Below are 19745 nucleotides of genomic sequence, written 5' to 3'. Positions count from 1 at the left end.
CTGGTCAAAGTTTTTAAAACTAAATTATACTTACTGTGCAAAATATACAAACACTGTAATATACAATACCAAAGCACCAAGAAAAAGAAATTACTTAAACGAAAGGAACCACAAGATCTCACTATTTTCAGGTTCCATGTCACGGTATTCTCTGACATGTACATTCACACAGCTCCTGCCGGCCTCGATGTGTCACATTGTCCAGTCTCAGCTTTACACCTCTGTTGCAATCCTAATCAGTCAACTGCCAAGCTGTAACAAGTATTTCACCCATAAGCTTCATGACATGACTCTTTAAAGGACGTCATGGGACTATCAGAACCTGTAAGAACTTATTTTTTAACAGACTTTGTGATAAAATAATAAAACAAAAAGTCCTGCATCTATCTTCAGAAGTTCAACTCATATATTGCTTGTTGAGTCCCGTCCAATATGGCTGGATAAAGTATAGTGATGTAGTCATGGCAGCAGATCATGTAATGGAGGAAACAATGCTTCAGCTACTTTAAACATCATGGACCAGAAAAACAGGTCGAAACTGTATAAGTAATGAAAAAGTATTTTCATTACACTTAGAAAGCAGCCAAGTCCCAAAGAATATTTTAAAATCTAACAAAGAACATCAGCTTATCTGTTATCTTTTAATATTCCTTCTCTAAAATTAAGATTGGTACAAAAGATTACAAATCCTCTAGCTTTGTTGCTCAGCCCTCTTTCTTCTCACCTCTCTTTGTCTGAGATGGCGTCCAGCTGTTTGGATGTGTCACAGTGGTACGAATGCAACAGATTTTTCTCCCTCACACGCAAACAGCGACCCTTTTGTTCCCGTTCTGTTTCAAAGGCCTCTCTCTTTCAAAGGAATACGGGTGGTGGTGCAGGGGCAGAACACCAGCCAGCCACCACTGAGGTTCAGCTCCCAGTAGAGACCCCCGCTGGTCGGTTCAGGCACCTAGCACGGAGGGTTGTGTGATCTAAAGGGAGCTTGTTACTCTCTTCCGGTGAAGGTGACAGAGCTGGCAGGGACACAGCACAAGAAAGGACAAGTCCTGTCCAACAGGGGGATTGTGATTTCCAAAATTATGAAGCTAAGGATAAAAAAAGAGGCCTACCTGAAAGGAGCATGTGTTTGAGGACTTGTTTGTGTCATCAGCGGGATTGGAACAATGGATTGTGGGAGGAGAGGGAGACATCGACAGGAGACAGATCTGTGGCTTGCGTCAAAGCAGATAGTGCCAGAGATTAATTAAACTTCTCCTGATTTGGAGGTGTGTGTATGTGTGAATGAGAATGAGTCAGTGATGAGTAGGAGAGAAAACATGCTAACTGCCTTCACCATCAATGCCAAATTGCAAAAACATGAGATTTTACATAAGAAAGGTTCAGCTTTGACAGAGAATGAAGGGAAGCCACCCAATCATGCCCCTAAAAGTGCATGTGCATTTACGTACTTGCACACATTCCTTATGTGGGTGTACTTCTCTGTGCATGTGTGTGTATGTTTGCCTGCTTGATTTCCCCTCAGAGTGAGCAGTCATTCCTCACCGGCGGGCCTACTGTGTGAGCTTTTTCAGCTTAACCCCTGACTCACAACCCCGCTGTGACCCCACACTGCTTTTTGATTGGCCTGAGCCTGTGAACTTGGAGGCCAGGAAGGAAGATGCGGGGGGAAGAGAGCAGCTACCAGGGGCTGCCCATCTTAACAGGCAGCAGCTGATCAAACACCCACTCAATAACACAGCCTTTCACACAAACATCCCAGAGTGCAGACTGGGTTAGAAATCAGGGAAGAGGTTCACATACTGTGTAGTGCATGCTGCATGCTGCAGCTTTCCTGCATACATTCTGGTACATGCTCCAAAAAGTATCCAACGCACTTAACTCTCAGCATAAATGAGGCACACAGACTTGTTTGTTTTCCAAATGGGCTCTGTTGATTGGCAAAATATTGTGCGTGCTGTGAATACTTGTTACATATTATTCTCATGCTGGTGAACATCCGTCTCTCCCATCACTTAGTCTGTTGTCAGCTTGTGTGCTTGTGTCAAAAGACACTCTGATGAGAGCCGATCCTGACAGTTATTTTGATTGCAAGGTCAAAACTTCAAAAGCTTTCTCTTTCTCTTCTCTGCTCTTTTTCTTCTTGCGTCTCTCAAAACCCTTCTTTATGTTTTGCCTCCTGATTAGCTACACGACTGATTATAACAGCCACAAACACACAAACACCCCCGCCTTGCCGGCTCTAGATGCTGTTGATTATGGCAGCTTGCAAATTGAAAAACAAAGAATTAAAGTTATTAATGATCAGACTTCAGATAGGCAGTTGCTGCTCTAGGTCATCCGTGAGGTCATCAGTCTGTGACCGTCACTATCTGTGAGATCATCGTCGTGCTGCAGCGGCAGGTGTGACATCATTTTGGGGGATGATTGCACAGAGGACAGCTCCATTTTCACAAGTTGAAAGGGGAACATGTGACTCAAAGATAACCTTTCAGCATCTCCTGCATGTGTATGTGTGTGTGTTCTTGTGTGTGTGTGTATGCACACCAATCCATTATCAGAAATTGGTTTACAAAACCTATGATGTCAGCAGGCTGCCTTTATAATGTGTTTTTAGACCTTGTGAGGCCACAAGATTGCAGTATCATATCCCCACAGAGTGAAGATGTATTATCCGTCGGCTTCTTATCATATTTATTGGTTTTATATTCATGTCTACTCATTGCTGCTGTACCTTTTACTCAAATCAGTCGGACAGACTTGTGCCTCTGCATACGAGGGGCTGTGTGATCAGGTGAGGCATGCATGCGTTCGGCCAGTCGAGTCATCAAAGGACCTCGCCTTTGCCAGTCGCCACCAGAATTACTTGTCCATTGTAAGATAGTTATAATTTTTGTAGATAAAATGCTGCTCTAAAGTTTTGTCTTCGCTAAAGTGATACCACCCACCACTAGGGGGTGCTGTAGCTGTGGACTAGTGCCTTAATGCTGTTCCACTCTGGTGTGAAAAAAAGAGACACATTTCATAACTTTTTTGTGATTTTTTTTAGTTTAAACCAGCCCAAAACTACTACAGATTGTAAAATATATAGTCTCCGATATGTCACCCATCTGTTCCCGATGCAGCGTATTGAAGCCATTCGTTGGCGGAGGTTAAATTGGATGTGATGTAGGCTTTGAGCTTCTTTTCTAATGGCTATAGGGCACCTGTCAGTCACATGAGCTGAGCTGAGCCTCTGATTGGACAAAGTTGTGATCTTAAATTCCTTTTAACGGCTAAGTTGCAACCCCCCAACCCCTATCCCCCAACCCACCACACAGTGTGTGTTGATAGCAAAATTAGCCTAAGCTAAGCAGGCCTAAGTTTTTTTTTTTTTTTTTAACCAAGCAGTAATTAGACTTTTTAATGCCATAAAAAATCTGTGGGTTTTTTTGTCAGTGGTTTTTGTGTTTTTATTTTTTTGCAGCCAGGCTCAAGCAGATTCTTGATGAGCAGCAACTTTTGGCACTTCCACATAGGCTTCATTTTTCTAAACCAGAAGTTGCCCCTTGAAAACCACTTGACAAAAGCAATGACACAGACATGTCAATGTCAACTTCAAGTCTGACTACAGGGGGATGGTGCTAGCTCTGCTGATGTTAGTCACATTAGGCAAACCAACCTATAACCTGCATTTTAGCCATTTTAAATATATATGGCTAAACTTTTAATAATTTTCCAAGACTAGTTTGTTTGAAAAACATTGATTGTCACATTTTCTCATAAGTACTGGCTCCGTCTAAATTTGCAAAAAGATGATGTAAAAGTGAGCTTTTAGCACCCTAGCTAGATAAACCCTGTCCGCCTATCAGTTGTGTCAACCTGGTCCCTAATGATTTGTAATTATGTAAAACTTGGAGCCTTAATACCTTCAAATGAATTGGTCACTGAAAGAAAAACAATACCATGCGTGATATTTCTTTTGTAAATATGGACATTTTAACACATATGGTCTCTTGGCCTTTTGATTCAAGTGGACACTCTAGGAACTTTTTTATTTTAGCACTTGGTCGCCTTGACATATCCCTAGATCATACAACCTGATAAGTAGAGTCAAGTCTGTTCCTGAGAAGCTATCATGGCTCAATATGCTACAAAGACATGCTTTTGCACCAAAGTTTAATTTTAATGGTTTAAAATGCTAAATAATGTACAAATTATAACACAAGGTTTAATTACCAGTTGCTACCATCTAATACTCCCCAGGTACCTACAGTTTTTTACATCGTTTGCTTCTCAATTTAGCTTTTTAATTTCCTGACCATCTGCCTTCTTTTTGTTACACATTTTATCCAGTGCAGCTGTATATAGAGTACTTACAGGCAAATTAAAAGTGTAAGTAATTGTCATGCTATTTATACTGTCATGGCTTGCAGAGAGAATCTCAACAGCTGCTTGGTGTACTGTTTCTCCTCAGGACCAGGGACTGTCTTTGCAGTTAGGGCCACAGATGAATGCTTGGGCTCTTAAATCAAGTGTAAAATAAAGACAGACTGTAAGAGATAAAGAAAGCAGGGAGGGTCTTATAATTGGAGGAGCCAGACGCAGAGTTTGGTCCAGTGAAAAGAGGAGTGAAAGGAGGAGTTGGTATGGAGACAGGGGGGAGCAGACAGTGGTGGAGACAGAGGCAGCGCGAGAGAGAAAAGGGAGGGATTTGAGGGGAAGAATGAGTGAAACCTTAGTACCTGAGGCGTGGGCCGAGGCCTTTAGCTGCTGGTGCCAGAATGTGTTTTTACGAGCCTGCGGTCAGACGGAAATAAAAGGCAACCGAGCGGCTGAATGGCATCACACACACACACAGACACACCATTCAATGGCCTCTCACAGTTTGGTTTTATAATGTCACAGTTATTCAATGTCTCCAGCCCCCATAATGCAGTGTGACTGAACAAGCAGCACACTCTCCCTGGTGGTACAGAGGCAGGGAGTTAGAAGGAAGGTAGATGGAGGAAAAGAAAGCATTAGCAACACCTCTGTATTCCTTTCAACTGTGCCAGGGGCATAGAAACAGATTCTCTTATGTTCTTTTGACTCATTATATAGATTTTATGGCCACTTAGTCAAATCGTTGACTTTTTTTCTCTCAACAAAATACCTGTGGTGCTCCCCCCTTCCCCTCTGGTGGCCTTCTTAATGTAATTTCCCGTTTTTATTTCTTATAACAAGTAACTAGCACCAAGCTTTTCCTTCTGTGCTTGTCATAACAAGCAGACATGCCCTGCTCACAGTCCAGTGAGAGCACGGCTAAAAAAAGACAAAGTAATAGGGAAAAACCTGCAGCAGATATTGCCGTGATGATTCAGTCAGCAGAGGTTATCTGAGGTTCCTCATGCAGAGATGTGATGTTAACCTTTGAGTAACCTCTAACAGAAGCTGGAGACTAACAGGGGCGTAGATCCTGGCCCTCTTTGGCAGAGGAGGAGTAAAACGTGGAGGATAAACAGGGAGAATGGAAATATTTAAAATCAATCCTCAGGCTCTTTGGATAAGGACATGTGCTTATGCTCCTATGCTCTGTTCATAGTGATACACTGTGCCGTTACCATGGAAATACTGAATAAGTGATGGATTATTGGAAAGGGACAGAAAAAGATTAACGGTTTTATTTTATCCAAGCTTTCTTTCATACTTTTACACCTCTCAGGAAAGTGCAGTGAAGGCAACAGAGACGCACAAATGTTTCAGAAACTCTCTCCCCAGCTATTGTTGCAGCTCTGTGAGTGTTAAAGCTACAGTAACACAAAAATATCTCTATTGATGTCTTCATTTGTGTGTGCGCACATTCAGTACAAAGGGCTAAAGAGCTTTGATTTATTTTGTGCTGAACGATGGAACGTGTTTTGCAGAAGTTGCACGACTTTTGTTGCTTAGTCTCGTACACCCACTCTCACCACAAACACAAAACACACACACGCACACACACAGAAAACAGTATTGCTTTCACATTTTGACTCTAACATATTTTCTACAACTTTTCTATTCCCATGGGAATAACATGTAACAACACACACATGCACACACACGCACACTTACATGGGTGATATAGTTGAAAGTATTTATAGTTTGTGGTGCACAACACGTTCTGTGTTTACAACAGTTTGTTTCGTTGAGCTTCCAGCCATCTTGGCATATATGGTATATTTGTGCATACATTCAAATGTGTGTGTGTGTTTCTGTGAGCTCCATTGTTCTGCAGAGGTCAGTGTGTGACGGGGACATTTCTGTGGCATATTTCCCAGAGGGCTTTGCATGGCTCAACTTAATATAGAGTTGGTGCAACTGACCCATGTCAGCGGATTGCACAGAAATGGAGTGTGTGCAGTTTTATATACAATGTCCATATGAGTGAGAGTACAGGCAGTCTGTGTGTGTGTGTGTGTGTGTGTGTGTGTGTGTGTGTGTGTGTGTGTGTGTATGTGTGTGTGTGTGTGTGTGTGTGTGTGTGTGTGTGTGTGTGTGTGTGTGTGTGTATCTGTGTGTTTATGGGAGAGAAAGACTGCACCATTTAGACTGTGTATCCTGTCTCTTTTGCACCATTAGCATTCCTCCGCTTTGACCGACAGTACAGGAATCAAATGCTTCTTTCATGTGGCCAAATTCTATGCCGAGTGTGTGTGTGTGTGTGTGTGTGTGTGTGTGTGTGTGTGTGTGTGTGTGTGTGTGTGTGTAAGGGAGGAGATCTTTTCACATGAATCGTCAAGATAGAGAGGGATACATTTCCCCCTTCAGTGGTAAAGTGCTTTCAGCACTGTACTATTAAGGGCTATTGTTAGAGCTACCCATGACCTGGTCATGGCGTGAGTGTGTGTGCGTGTGTGTGTGTGTGTGTGTGTGTGTTTTGGCCGTTTATAAGTGTTTGCGTGCTGTTCTCCGGGCTCTACCCATTAATAAGGGGGTACTCAGCCATGGAGTTCACCTTTTCCCCTATAATTGCTCTCTTTCTCCCACTATCTCACTCACCACACTTACACACATACAAACACACACACACACACACACACACACACACACACACACACACACACACACACACACACACACACACACACACACACACACACACACACACACACACACACACACACACACACACACTCAGCGCTACTCAAGCTACCCCAAAAAACATTTTCAGTCAACGATGTTGAGTCAGATTTTCCAAAAGTGCTGCCTTTAAGCATCTATTGATCACTTCAGAAACATGACACAGAGCCAACAGCACACAAAGTTTTCTGCCTTTTACTTGAGTTCTTCAGCCTATTAGCTTCAATTCCCATCACTCTTATTTGTGTTATCAGCGCCATCATGAGCAGCCCTGAAGTAGCGATGCAGTGAGTCAAACTAGTAGGGCAATATGTTTACGTTAGAGAGCTGTGTTTATGAGTAATAATATTTAGTTTGTAGCCCCAGCCTATCAGAGATTCTATCAGTATGTGTCAGGATGACACTTTATTTCTACATTGATTTTTTTTTTTACCTGTAATGATTTCTGATGAAGGTTTTTTCAGCCTCACTTCAACGTTTACATCAGATTTATTCAACAAAGTTCTTTGTGTAGTCTTCAAGCCTTCTTGATGACTACACAAAGAAAGAGTCATCAAGCCCTCTTTGGATGACCCTACAGGAAAGAGATGAGAACATGCTGACTTCACCTTCAGACACAGACAGCACAGGAGCCATGAATGTAGTGATATATATACAGAAAGGAAATCACATAACAAGGTGAATTAATACAGACTTGGGTCACTGCTTTGGGTCGTGTCCTCGCTGCGCCGCCTAAGAGCCAGGCCAACATTGCTGCTGTCTTCTTTTTACTCCCATTCTCCTCATTTTTCAACACTGCAGACACTTCACAGCGGTTAACGTTGCTTTGAAGTTGCTATCCGCTTAACAAACCAAGTGAGTATCATGTAGGGCCTGTGAGAGGACACAAGTGTTACATAGGGAGGCATGGTTGCATCTAGAGCAGCCCAGCTCAACTAATGTCCTGTTGACAGGTGCACACAGTGGGAGTTACAGGTGTAGAAGTGTAGATTTATGCATGTTGCATGCAGTAAAAATACATGATTTCCCTCTGAGATGTAGCAGAGGTTTAAAAGTATGAATCATGAATAACAAACTGAAGCAGATGAGTAGTTGTGTTTTTAAAAGAACGCTGCAGCTGATGTACTTACATTGTGTATCAGTAGATGAGAGGTGAATGGACTTTGGATAAAGATGTCAGTTGCTGTTGTTCACCATGGAGATGTTGAAGCACACAATCATGTCTCTGTGAAAATGTGTACAATGTGTGAGTCAGGATAATAATAACAATCTGAATGATTCTCTGTGTACCATCATTGACCAGGAATTTGTTGTTGGAGACACTAGAGCAGACATATTGATTACCCACCATGGCAACAGAAGTACATACAGGCACAACAGGACCTCGCAGTCAGCGCAGGAGGGTTGTGTGTGCTGCTCTGTCTGTGTGTGTGCGTGTGTTTTATTGGTGTGGACTTTTCAAAGGGTGGAAGAGTGAGGGGGAGCTTGGGTGGGCCCCAAAGAGACCCTTTAGAGATGGAGACACCACTTCAGACTACTCTAAGCCTTCACAAAATGGAGGGAGAGAGTCGATGGAGGGTGAAGTGAAGGGAGAGACTGGATATCAGATTTTCCACGGAGTTAGACGATCATCAGTGTTGTGTGTATGAGTGTGTGTGTGAAGTGGTGGTGGTGTTTGATTTGACCATTTGCCAGCAAGGGTTGGGGTGTTATTCCCAACGCTCCAGCAGCGACAAGCTGAAATACTTCCTGCTTTTAGCAGGAAGCATTAGGGGCTTGTTTACCAAGGATTGCTTTAAATGGATAGGTGCTTTACAAAATATATACTGCACAAATGCTTCTATTTACTCAGGATGTGTTTACCTGGGTAAAAGAGTTAAATCTTTCAACCTTCTTCTCTTTTACTTTCTGCCTCCCTCTTTCTTGTGCTCTGCTTCCCTCAGTCTTTCTTTCTCTCACACACACGTTCTACCTATTTTCACATCAGTCTCTGCGGAGCCTTCAGCCATTAATTGTGTCCCAGACTGGGAGCAGAGGGAAAGCGTGGCTGGGAGCGCTGGGTGTGCGCAGGAGAGAGGCAGGCAAGGCTGGGCACAGCTCTCACCCTCTCCTGAGGAGGAAGTCGCTCTCTCATATCGCTGCCCACATCCATCCTCAGAATAATCGTCTGAATTCACTGCTGAGCTTTCAGTGTCTCAGTGGATGTTAGTCATTATTACAGTGGAATAAAACAGCTTGTTTCCTCAAGGTTTAGCTCAGTTGAACCCAATCAGAAACAGAGAGGCATTTCTTATTTCCTGTAAACCTTTTCCCCTCACACTTTCAAGCTTCTGTAATCACCGCAATCAGTGATTTCTTACAGCTTTCATCCTACAAAGAAAAACTCTTCTAAGAGATGTCTTTCTCTGGCTTTGTGTGTCTCAACACTGCTGCTGCCTTTGTTCTCCACAATAGGGTAATATCAAAAGAGACAACTTCATTGCTTTGTTTCACATCTCCCTGGCCTTGATTTAAATCTTCATATTTTCCCTTTATCTGTCCTCTTTTGCCTGCTTTGTAATATTTCCCTTTTGTACAAGATTCACTTGGTTTAACATATTTATTTAATTTCCATTCCAGCTCTGTTTATATGCTTCTGTTTCCTGCATTTGAAAAGCTGCATTAATTGCCTCACTTTTATTGATGTGTTTTTTCATCACATCTCCCTCTGCACTGGAGAGAAAATGAAAATTGTAGATAATAATAGATTTCACAACAGGCTGGCAGCATGCAATATGTTTATTATTTTTCTACATTAGTAGTTAAAAGCTGCTTGTGTAAGGAGGATGTGAATTCCCCGCTCATAATGTCTAATAAAATGTTTCAGCATTTTCTGAAGCTGGTGTCAGTCAGAAAGCGTTAATCCCTTGAACTGTTTCGGTCTCCACAGGTGACGTCGGAGCAGCTTGTGATGCTTTTGGAGCTCCTTCTTGAAGAAGAAGAGCTGAGTGTGACGGCGATGCGGGCTCTGCAGAGGACTTACAACCTCCAGAACCAAGACGCTGAGGTGAGACCACACACACAGAAAAAAAAAACACATTCACCCACGCGCACACATGCCCAGACAAGTGAGCATATGCATCCAAGCTCCATAACCTTCCTTCCAATAATAAAAAGTAGAAGGTTTCCTCTCTCTTTCCATCCCTCGGCGCAGCGCTTTGTAATGTGTAGTAAATCTGCAGTAATAGCAGCTCTCTTCTTTACAGCCACCATTACCGACTAAATCCCACAAGTATTCGCTTTATGTTTTAGTACTGCACACAGTTCCTTAATGGTACTATTAACATTGTTTGTGAGTGTGTGGGACGTTTTTTCTCATCTGTGCTCTCAAGCTGAACGTGTGTGCGCTGGTGGCTGAAGTGTTCTCCTGTACCCCTCGGTACTGGAGCCTAAGTGTGAAAACACAGCGGCAGCTGAGTGTGTCCATGCTGACCGACGCTGTTAACACACAGCTCATCTTGAAAAGAAAAATGTGATACATATTTAGTTTTTTACAGCTTCTTATTAACTATACGAGCTGCTTTGTAGGTGCAGTAATATATGCATATAATGAGTCTCACGTGTTCAGCCAATTGAGTGTTAATTGTATGGAACCCAGATGTTCAAGTTGCATATGAAAAGTTTCATTTTTCACATTTCAAGCTTTTAGAAATCCAAAAAGTTTCTTCTTCTTTCTTTATGCTTCTGTTTTTCCTTCATCTTAACTTTAAGTAATTAAGCTTGAGGTCACAAGTTGAGGTGAACTGGGGTTCCGCCTCGGGTCCAGCTTTCAGTTTTTCGACCTCTTTAAGTCGCACTTCCTGGCAGAAGAAACCAGATTCACATCTGGGCTTTCCAGGAAAAACTTTGAGTGTTTGCTAAAAATACTCGTGGTCATTATGCACAAAGTTATGCATGAAACACACACTCACACATATGCACGCTCTTTTTCCCCATACACACACACCTGCTAGCACCTGTCCAAAGGCAATGGTCCCGTCCTAATGTTGGTAATCTCATTCAGGAGAGGTTAATCACCTACGTCTCTCCTTATAAATGTGCCCATTTATTCTCCTCTCCTTCTCTCCATTTCTGTCTCCCCTCTGTCTGATTGCATTCAATCTCTTCACTCAGCTTCTCTCTGTCTGGTAATGCATCCTCTACTGAAGATTGATCTGTTCTATGTATTTTTGGGAGACTGAGTGCAGTTCAGCCTCTGCAGCATCTGAGTGTTTACCTCACACAGAGTGAGAGCTTTTCAGAGTGGATGAATATTGGATTATAGAAATGATTCTTGGCTGCTGAAGAGCGGTTAGTAAGACGTTGACTCAGAGAGCATCGTGATTCAACAAAACAGGACAGATTGTTTGGCCTAAAATAGAAGAGTATTGTCAGTCCCTGCTGCACGGAGTAATCCTTCTGATGATGATTTTAATCTGTGTTAATGAAAAACCCTCTCGTTTGCAGTTTTACTTAAATATATTTGTCCATTTAATAAGTGGTGAAAAAAGCTGTGGCGGCGTGATATATAAGTGATGTTTGAATGATTTTGTCATTTGATAACCTTACAGTACCCTCAACATGAAACTTTACAAATCAAAAGGCTGCAGTCACTCATAATCCCAGCTTTATTTTACTGATTAATTTTACAATTTAAAACAAATCAAACATCTGTGAGACTTCATGAATGCCTTCTTCTTGTAAATACAGCCAAACAGCTGCTCCTCATCTAATTGATTTGATCTAGGTGCCTTTAAAGAAGACAAAACATCAAAATGAGCAGCAAACCGCACTGTTGCATGTTTTCAATATACCCCTTCTGTAAAAGTGAGAAAGGCGCTTGTCACTGGGTCAAAGGTCCTGTGAAAACTGGCATGCAAGCTTAAGTTTCTGTGTGTGTGATTTGCGTGAGCATGTACTTGATAGGGACAGGAAATATGCGGCTGACCACCAGTGTGCGTGCCGCTTTGTGAACGGTGTGAGTGACCATGAATACGTGTGTGAGCTGGAGCATGTGTTTGCATGTATGAGAGAAAAGTTCATGACTCCCCCCCTCACTCCTCTTTCATATGAGCGTCATGTGATGTGAGATCCTGTGTGACTCTGAGCATGTGTGTGCATGTATGTGAGTCGGCTCAAAGTGCAAATTTCAGATCTTTTCTTTTTTTTTTTCTCTCTGAGCGAACATGCTCTGTTGTGTGCTTCCAAGGCCATCTGTCGGTCAAGCACACAGGATGTATTGTCTGTGTGAGCTCAGGTTAGCCTCACTCCCTCGGTGACCGGAGACTCCGCTGGACCACATTCAGCCTGGTTCCACCACAACATGTGGAGCCGAGCACAGGAAACAACAGGAAGAGTTATTATGAATAAACTAAAGAGTGTTTAGGGAAAAAGTTATAAAAGTCATCTGAAGTTTATTTGTGTAGCCTTTCATCACATTGACAGTCTCGGTTGGCTTCACAGATGGGAAAAAGAAAAACTCCCCTATATGAAAAAAAAAACCTCTACTGAGAAACTTTAGAAACTGAGAGGAGGGAATCCCCCTCCCATAGGTGCCACTGGGCAAACACCTAGACTGGGAAAAACAATGGCAGCTATAATTACAAACAATGATGGGGCAAAGATATAAAACAATGATGCTGTAAATCCCCTGAGCCAGCTCATCTGATAAAACATGTTTCTGCTATTATTGTCTTCTGTGGTATTAATAGTAGATTTTTGTTGAAATTGCAACCTCAAATGTTAATGCAGGGGGCTGAACCATGCAGATTCAAGAGTGTTCAGCACACTAGTGACTAACTCCACAGTTGTGTGGAAAATGAATGCATCACAGCCTGTAACAGAATGTAGTCTGGGTCTGAAAAGCCTTTTTCTCTGTAACTAAAAACTGTATGGGGAGTCAGTTACCTTATTACTCCTTTTAAGCTACTTAAGCCACCAGTTTTGCATAACTAAACATGACCAGGGACTAGGCTGGCTGAACTGACTCAGCATTTAAGTTCCACTTATATAGTCTCTGAAATGTCAGGAATGAAAATGACACCATCATATTTCCCCAAAGGTTAAGCTGTCAACTGCAAATTGCTTGATTTTAAACATAGATATGTACAAAACATGGACTTAATGACAGGGATGTCACCCTGTGTGGTGTTCTGAAGATGGGGGTCACTATATTAGAAATGCTGACTCATCCTAACTTTTGAACCTGTCAAAAAACAGAGTAACGTCTTATTTCCACAGAGTGGTGACTTCACAGTGCCAAAAGGAAACCGAAAGGCTGAGGTTGGCATCTAAATTAAAAACAAAACTTGAATAAAAAAAAAATAGTGCCTCTAAATTTTTATTGATGTAAAATGATAATTCAACCAATGATAATGTGAAGATGTTATGGTTAAGGTTGTGAAAATGATGTAAAGGAAGAAGGTGGTCTATGGCTCTCATCCACCCCAAATCAAACGTGACAAGTGGCTTCAAAATCATCACCATATCCCCACCCCTATCTATATGACCAACCATTCACCCAATCAACACAATACCAAAATAAGCTATATCATAAATAAGCAACAAGAAAATAATACCTCAAAAAATATACAAATGATGACCTGTCTATAAATTCATTTAGATCTGGAATATGAAATATGTTCAGGGTCATCATAATTTTCAGCACTGTCAGGGAACAAATGATCATACAAACCTGCAACTAACTCCAAATTGTAGCAGACAGTCTGCTGAAAGGGAGTATAACATTAAAGTAGGACTAAAGTGTTGCTGCGCTCTCTGAGTGCTTTTCTAGTTTAACTTTTTTTTTCTCACCATATTTTTTCACTTTAACATTTTTTTTAGCAGTTATTTTTAACCATATACGATTTGTGGCATATTTCCTCCCGTGGACAGTGTTTAGGTGCCAATACTGCTAACACTTTAAGCATTACATGCTTAGAACCATCTGCTGTGCCTCTACAGCACTGCTGACTGTACAGGATTTATAAGTGTGTTTGTCACGGTAAATGTGAGCACATACTGAGTTTGTTAGAATCAGTTGCAGCATCTGTGTGTGCATCGGACTCCGTACTTGCAGTTGCGTTGGTTGAGGAGGGTGAAGGAGGGCCGGGGGTGCAGTAATAAATGAAGGAATGTCACTGTGTTATTGCATGTGCTGTCAGCGAGTGAGGGAGAGGCCCAGGGAGAGGAAGCAGAGTTAAAAGAGGGGGGTAAGGAGAGGTACACCAGGCAGCTGCTCTGCCCCAGGGCTCTCCCCAGGAATGTAACCCAGCACAGGGAACAGCTGCCGGGGCTACGCAGGCCAGAAGGGCAGGGCTGGCACCAGAGGGCACACATACTGTACACAGTCATGAATCCACACATGCACACACACACATCCCTGTTCCCATTTGGACAGCTCCAAAAGAGCCTATTACACTTGACTTATACCCTTTTCTTTTTGTCATGTCTGCTTTGGGGTTTCTGCAGCCTGCCAGAATAAACACAGTCAGGGAATATACAGTGGAAAGGAAGATTTAAGATTTTGATGAAAGAGGAACTAGTAAGCCCTTCTGAGACCAATTAAACTCATGTTTATGTAGTAGACTGCAGAGGTACTGTGAGGATTTAAACGTGACTGTTGGAGTAAATGGAGCATTGCTCCGGCTCCATCCTCATAAACTACATAAACAGGTGGAGCAGCGGTGCAACAAACAAAAGAAAAGCTCCTAAGAGTGTGCACACAGTCACACAGCTCTCAGGTTGATCCATGCCAACTCTTTTCCTGATGAATACCTGTACAAGCGCTTTTTAAATGCCCAAAGCTTGAGCTGTAAAAATAGAATCAGTCACTAGAAATCCCTCCCCTGCTCAGTGTACTACTACAGAAGAACTAGTTTATTATCCTGAGTGAGAAGAGGTGGTTATGAAGGAGATTGAAAACCTCACCAAAAAGCAGTCCAGTGAAACTGTCAGGCTTTAAAGGAAAGCCACAGTACTTGAAAAAAGATTTCTCTTCGTGATATTTTTTATCGCTCTTCTGTCTCTTTTATCATCCCTCTGTCCCTGCATCCACTCTCACACACGTGCACTAGGTATCCACACATACGCACATGCACGGACCCACATGCACGCTCATAGCAGATGATGAAGGATGATGGCAGAGGCAGGGACAGAGCCAGCCTCTGATCTCTCCTGTAACCGCAGCAACAGAGCTCCTATTGATCCTCTGGGAGAAAGGCCAGGCTTTAGCTTTCACACACATGAACCCATACGGTAAAAACACACCTATACACATACATCCGAACAAACTACACACCCACACGTGTTCATCGCCAAAGAAGGAAACAGACCTTTTCAAAACACAACCTTTGGATTGAGATGTTTCCTCTCTGGAGCAAAGTTCGTCAGTTAATCCTGTGATTCAGGATGAATCTATTCATTGTGAGCGAAGCAGCTTCCAGCTTTGTCTCTCAGCGTGTCAGATGAGCTGTTTGTCTTCGGTTACTGGCACTGAGGGAGACCTGCGAGCATTAATGTGTGAGTGCACAGGCCTAAAGCAGAACAGAGGGTGTCTTTTAAAAGAACTGATGAATTAAACCGTGTTGTCTGCTTAATAAATTTTTACCTTGGTATGAACTATCTTCACAACCTGAGTGAAAAACTCCAGTGACCTTGCATAACCTCACACATAAGGACTGATTTTGGTATCTGGAAATATTATGAAGTAGAGTCTAAGCTAAAGGCATTAACCTCAAGCTTTTTTTAACCTCTTCCTGTTCTTTGGATTTTGTCTGTGTTGGTCCATGTTGACTGAATTGTGTAGCCTAAATCTAATGGATCAATTTAAAAATAATAAATGAACCTTTTTCTTCTTTTTGAATTAACGGTGGTTATATTTTTCCCTCTGTTTTGGCTTCCAGGTGCAACATCGCTGGTGTGAGCTGGTGGTTAAACATTCACACACTCAGGCGTACAGAGACGTGGAACACTTTCTGATTCATCACCAGGTACATGCAGATGACCATCCAACATTTTTCTTTTGTTTTAACTTTGAAAACCTTTCAGAAAAATAAACATATCCATTCTGTGTGTGTGTGTGCATCTGTGTGTGTATGTGTGTGTTTCAGGCCATGGGTGTGTATCTCTATGGCGAGCTGATGCTTCATGAGGACTCAGAGCAGCAGGCTCTGGCCAGGCACTGCCTCTCTTTGGTGCGGGATGAAATGGACCAATCAGCACGCAGAGTGGTGGAGGAGATGGTCTTATGATATTGGAGGTGAAATATTTTTCCTGTTCGTTTTCTTACTGCTGAACTTGAGTACAAACCTGTGATACTTTGTGGGACTCCAGTTTTATTTAAAGTGCACCAGCTCTTAACAACACTTTATGTGGGCAGAAAACTCATCACCAAGTTTCCTCACGAGCTGAATCAGAAGTGTAAAAATATATCTGTGTAGGTTTGTGAAATAGGATCTAGCAATCTGCTCAGAGTTTTTCAGATACTTCACAACTACAAAATGTGTCATTTGTTGAAGGCTGGTGAATTTTACTTGCATTTGACGAGAAGAAAGCCTTAAATATCAGCATGACAAAGTTTAATAGAGCTTCATAAATATTTCAGTGGAGTTCCTCAAATATTCTGTGTCATGTGATCATCCGACAGCTGAGTGATTGAATCATTTGACGTTTTATTAGTCTTTCTTTCTCTGAGCGTCTCGGCCCACCAAAGACAATATTTCTGTCTCATGTCTGACGTTTCAGTCGGGAAAGGTCTCCGTAAAAGAAAGCTTTGTGTTGGATTGATCCTGATTCCAGCGGACAGTCCACACTTGAGTCATTTGGCTACCTTTACCTCACATTCCTCCCTGAGCTCACTCTGTGTGTGTGTGGACTCAGAATGGGGCCTTTTCCACAGTTTCACAGCAGCGCCATCAGGATGTGTTTGTCAGAGGAGGAATTTGGGAATGTGTTCCTTTAAACAAACGAGAGCGGGAAGAAAGAAAAAAGAGAGAGGGAACGGGTCAGTGAGCGTTTTCTGAGGGGCTCAGGACGCTCTCTGCTCGATGCGTGCTGATTTTTACACCGCTGACCCTGAAATTCCTCCTTTGTGTGTACGCACCACCGCAACTATCAACCTCTGAGCGTTTTGACAGTGAGGGGTTTATTGGTGTTACACTAAATGAAGGGAGGAGAGAGATTTACAGTTCACACAGACAGACAGACAGACACAGAGGCAGAGAAAGCGGAAGGGAGGAACAGAGTGAAGACAGGTCTCTTTGAAGCTGCTGATCTTCTTCTGTTATTACTGACACTAACCTTTGAATGATGAGGGCAGGCAATTAAAAAGATCCTGACGGAAAAATTCAGTACAGTAACAACACAGCCCTAACATTTTTTCTCTTTATACAGCTTCAAAACGTAACGATACAGTGTTTTGGATCAAAAAGATACAGCTGTAGAAAATAAGTAATCTCAGCTGAACAGATTTCTTATTGAGGAGAGTTTTTTTTTTGTCTATATCTAAAATTGAAACTATTACTGAGAAGTTTACCAAGACATTTCTTCCCTTAACAATATCAAAAATCTGCAGCTGGTATAAAAAAATGTATAAAATGTGGAAGTTTACAGTTGCACATGCATTACCCCATTGGTTAGGCCATTACTGTGGTTGCATCTCACCGAGGACTGTTACAGCACAATGTACAGTTTAATAGAAGACGACATCTACTGTTGAAGGCACCTTGATTTAACTCTATTACCATTGGATGTTTCACACTGTGAAATAAAACTTGACCCTCCATCAACTTTTTATGGTGTAGTGTCTTATCCTACGATTTCTGGTTATATTACCAAATTAATGGTTACGTTTATTCAGCACAAACCATAGACTGTAAAAAATGGACATCCGCTTGCTCGGCTCGTAGTGAGGTCTTCACAAAAATTGCTCCCCTTGGTGGCTGGCTGCAGTATAGGTTAAAAAATCCAGCTTTCCAGCCATTCCAGATGGGCTGTGGTCAAACTCCTTGTAGAAATGTTTTCACGTTCGATTGTTGTGGTGATTTGAAGATATCATTTGGCCGCCTTGTGTTCAAGTCCTCTTTTTTCGGAAAAGTTTCGTTTTCATTAGTTATACAAGGTTAAAAAGAGGCTTTACGTCACATTTAATGATGATTGACAGCTTCCGTTCTCATGTATTTTTTTCGGGGACTGTAAAATATGTTGGGAGGTAGAGTCAAGAAGCGATTAGACTCTCAAAAGAAAAAATATATATATATTTTTGTCACCCAGCTCCACTTAGATTCTCCCAGAATCCCTTATTGTCTCTACTGTGCAGACTCTGGCTGCAATTGCTGCCAATGGCTGTGCCTTTGACATGGGTATTTTGGCTTCAAAACTGTACAATTATAAATGGCGGAGCCACACTGTCCACTATATATACTCAAAATCCAAATACATTCTATGTGCATTCAATGAGCTTGTGTTATCAATATTTGGGCCAAAGCTACTGGACTGTAATGGTTGTATGTAGCTCATACTTGAAAAAACTGTCAGGAACTAAATATATAAATTTGATTTATTCATTTCCTGGACATGAAGAAAAAAGCATCAAGGAAGTCACAGGAAGAGGCAGAAGTGTAGTTTTTAAAATTTTTGATCCTTTTCTGAAGAGTATCTCAGTCCTCTGGTAGTTACAGAGAACACTTTACGAGCTAACAGTTTCCAGTCTTCAGTTTGGCTGTAGGAGTACAGTTACATAGAGTAATCCTACAAGTAGAAAAAAAGTACATTATGCAAGACAACTTACATTAAAATGAGCTCATATTGCAGTAATGGCGACTTGTTAACTGGTAATTTACAGATAAAATTAAAGGGAATTTTGTTCAAGTAAAGCATCTTAAACTTGTGCATAAGAAATGTGAGAATAATGAATACTGTGGAAGCTCATTTCTGCCAGTAAATAAAACAAAACAACCAGTAAAAACTGTGAGATAAAACCATAGACTGTGTAACAAATGGATACAGTATCTGTGATGGCACCCATCTGTTGCTGATACGCACATGGTTAAAGCGGCCATATTGGAAATGAGGTGGGCTTTGAGGCTCCTCACTAACAGCTACAGGGTGCCTGCCTGTCCATCAGGTGAGCTGTGCCTCTGAACTTATAATCTTAGTTTAAAAAAAAGTCATCATTTTGGACATGGCCGTAAACATGTTTATTTCTGCTGTAAAAATCATCCCTTTAGCTTAGTGTGTATGTGGTTTCTGGTGTTTCCAGGAGCAGTCTCAAGCAGGCACTCCACAAACTGGTTTTAAGCACTTCCACATTGTCTTCATCTCACATGGCTGCTTGGATGAAATGTCAAAATGATGAGCTCATATTCATGGGACGGCTCCTAAACTGACCCAACAGTTCCTTAGAGGAGCTCTAAAGATTGAACTTAGTGGTGACATAACACTAAAGTTGAACATTAAAGTTTCAATGATGTGGTACAGATTTCTTCATGAGCCATTTCATTTTTACTCAGCTATGTTATTATCAAGCGATCAGTCGAGCGAGCGGAAGTTCAAACAAGGCGTCTGTGACCTTGGTCCACACAGAGGTGCTGTTAAATACTCGTCCCCATCAACCTGAGTGACTTACAGCACTAAATCCTTTTTTAGGCCGT

General features: G+C 41.9%; 1 protein-coding gene across 3 annotated transcripts in view; it reads left to right on the top strand.

Moving 5' to 3' along the window:
• aopep (aminopeptidase O (putative)) overlaps nt 1–19745 on the top strand; it is an 86285-nt gene that overhangs the window by 59358 nt on the left and 7182 nt on the right. For all 3 annotated transcript variants that reach the window (XM_074670482.1, XM_074670481.1, XM_074670479.1), the window contains exons 15-17: nt 10007–10123; nt 15999–16085; nt 16206–16354. In XM_074670482.1, the coding sequence (XP_074526583.1) occupies nt 10007–10123; nt 15999–16085; nt 16206–16346 (345 nt within the window). In that variant the 3' untranslated portion in view covers nt 16347–16354. The remainder of the gene's footprint in view (nt 1–10006; nt 10124–15998; nt 16086–16205; nt 16355–19745) is intronic.

Source organism: Halichoeres trimaculatus, unplaced genomic scaffold (genome assembly GCF_033239565.1).
Source record: "Halichoeres trimaculatus isolate MK-OKI-2021-1 unplaced genomic scaffold, fHalTri1.1 fHalTri1_scaffold_5, whole genome shotgun sequence".
Classification (NCBI taxonomy): Eukaryota; Metazoa; Chordata; class Actinopteri; order Labriformes; family Labridae; genus Halichoeres; species Halichoeres trimaculatus.
This window is presented reverse-complemented; position numbering and strand designations above follow the sequence as displayed.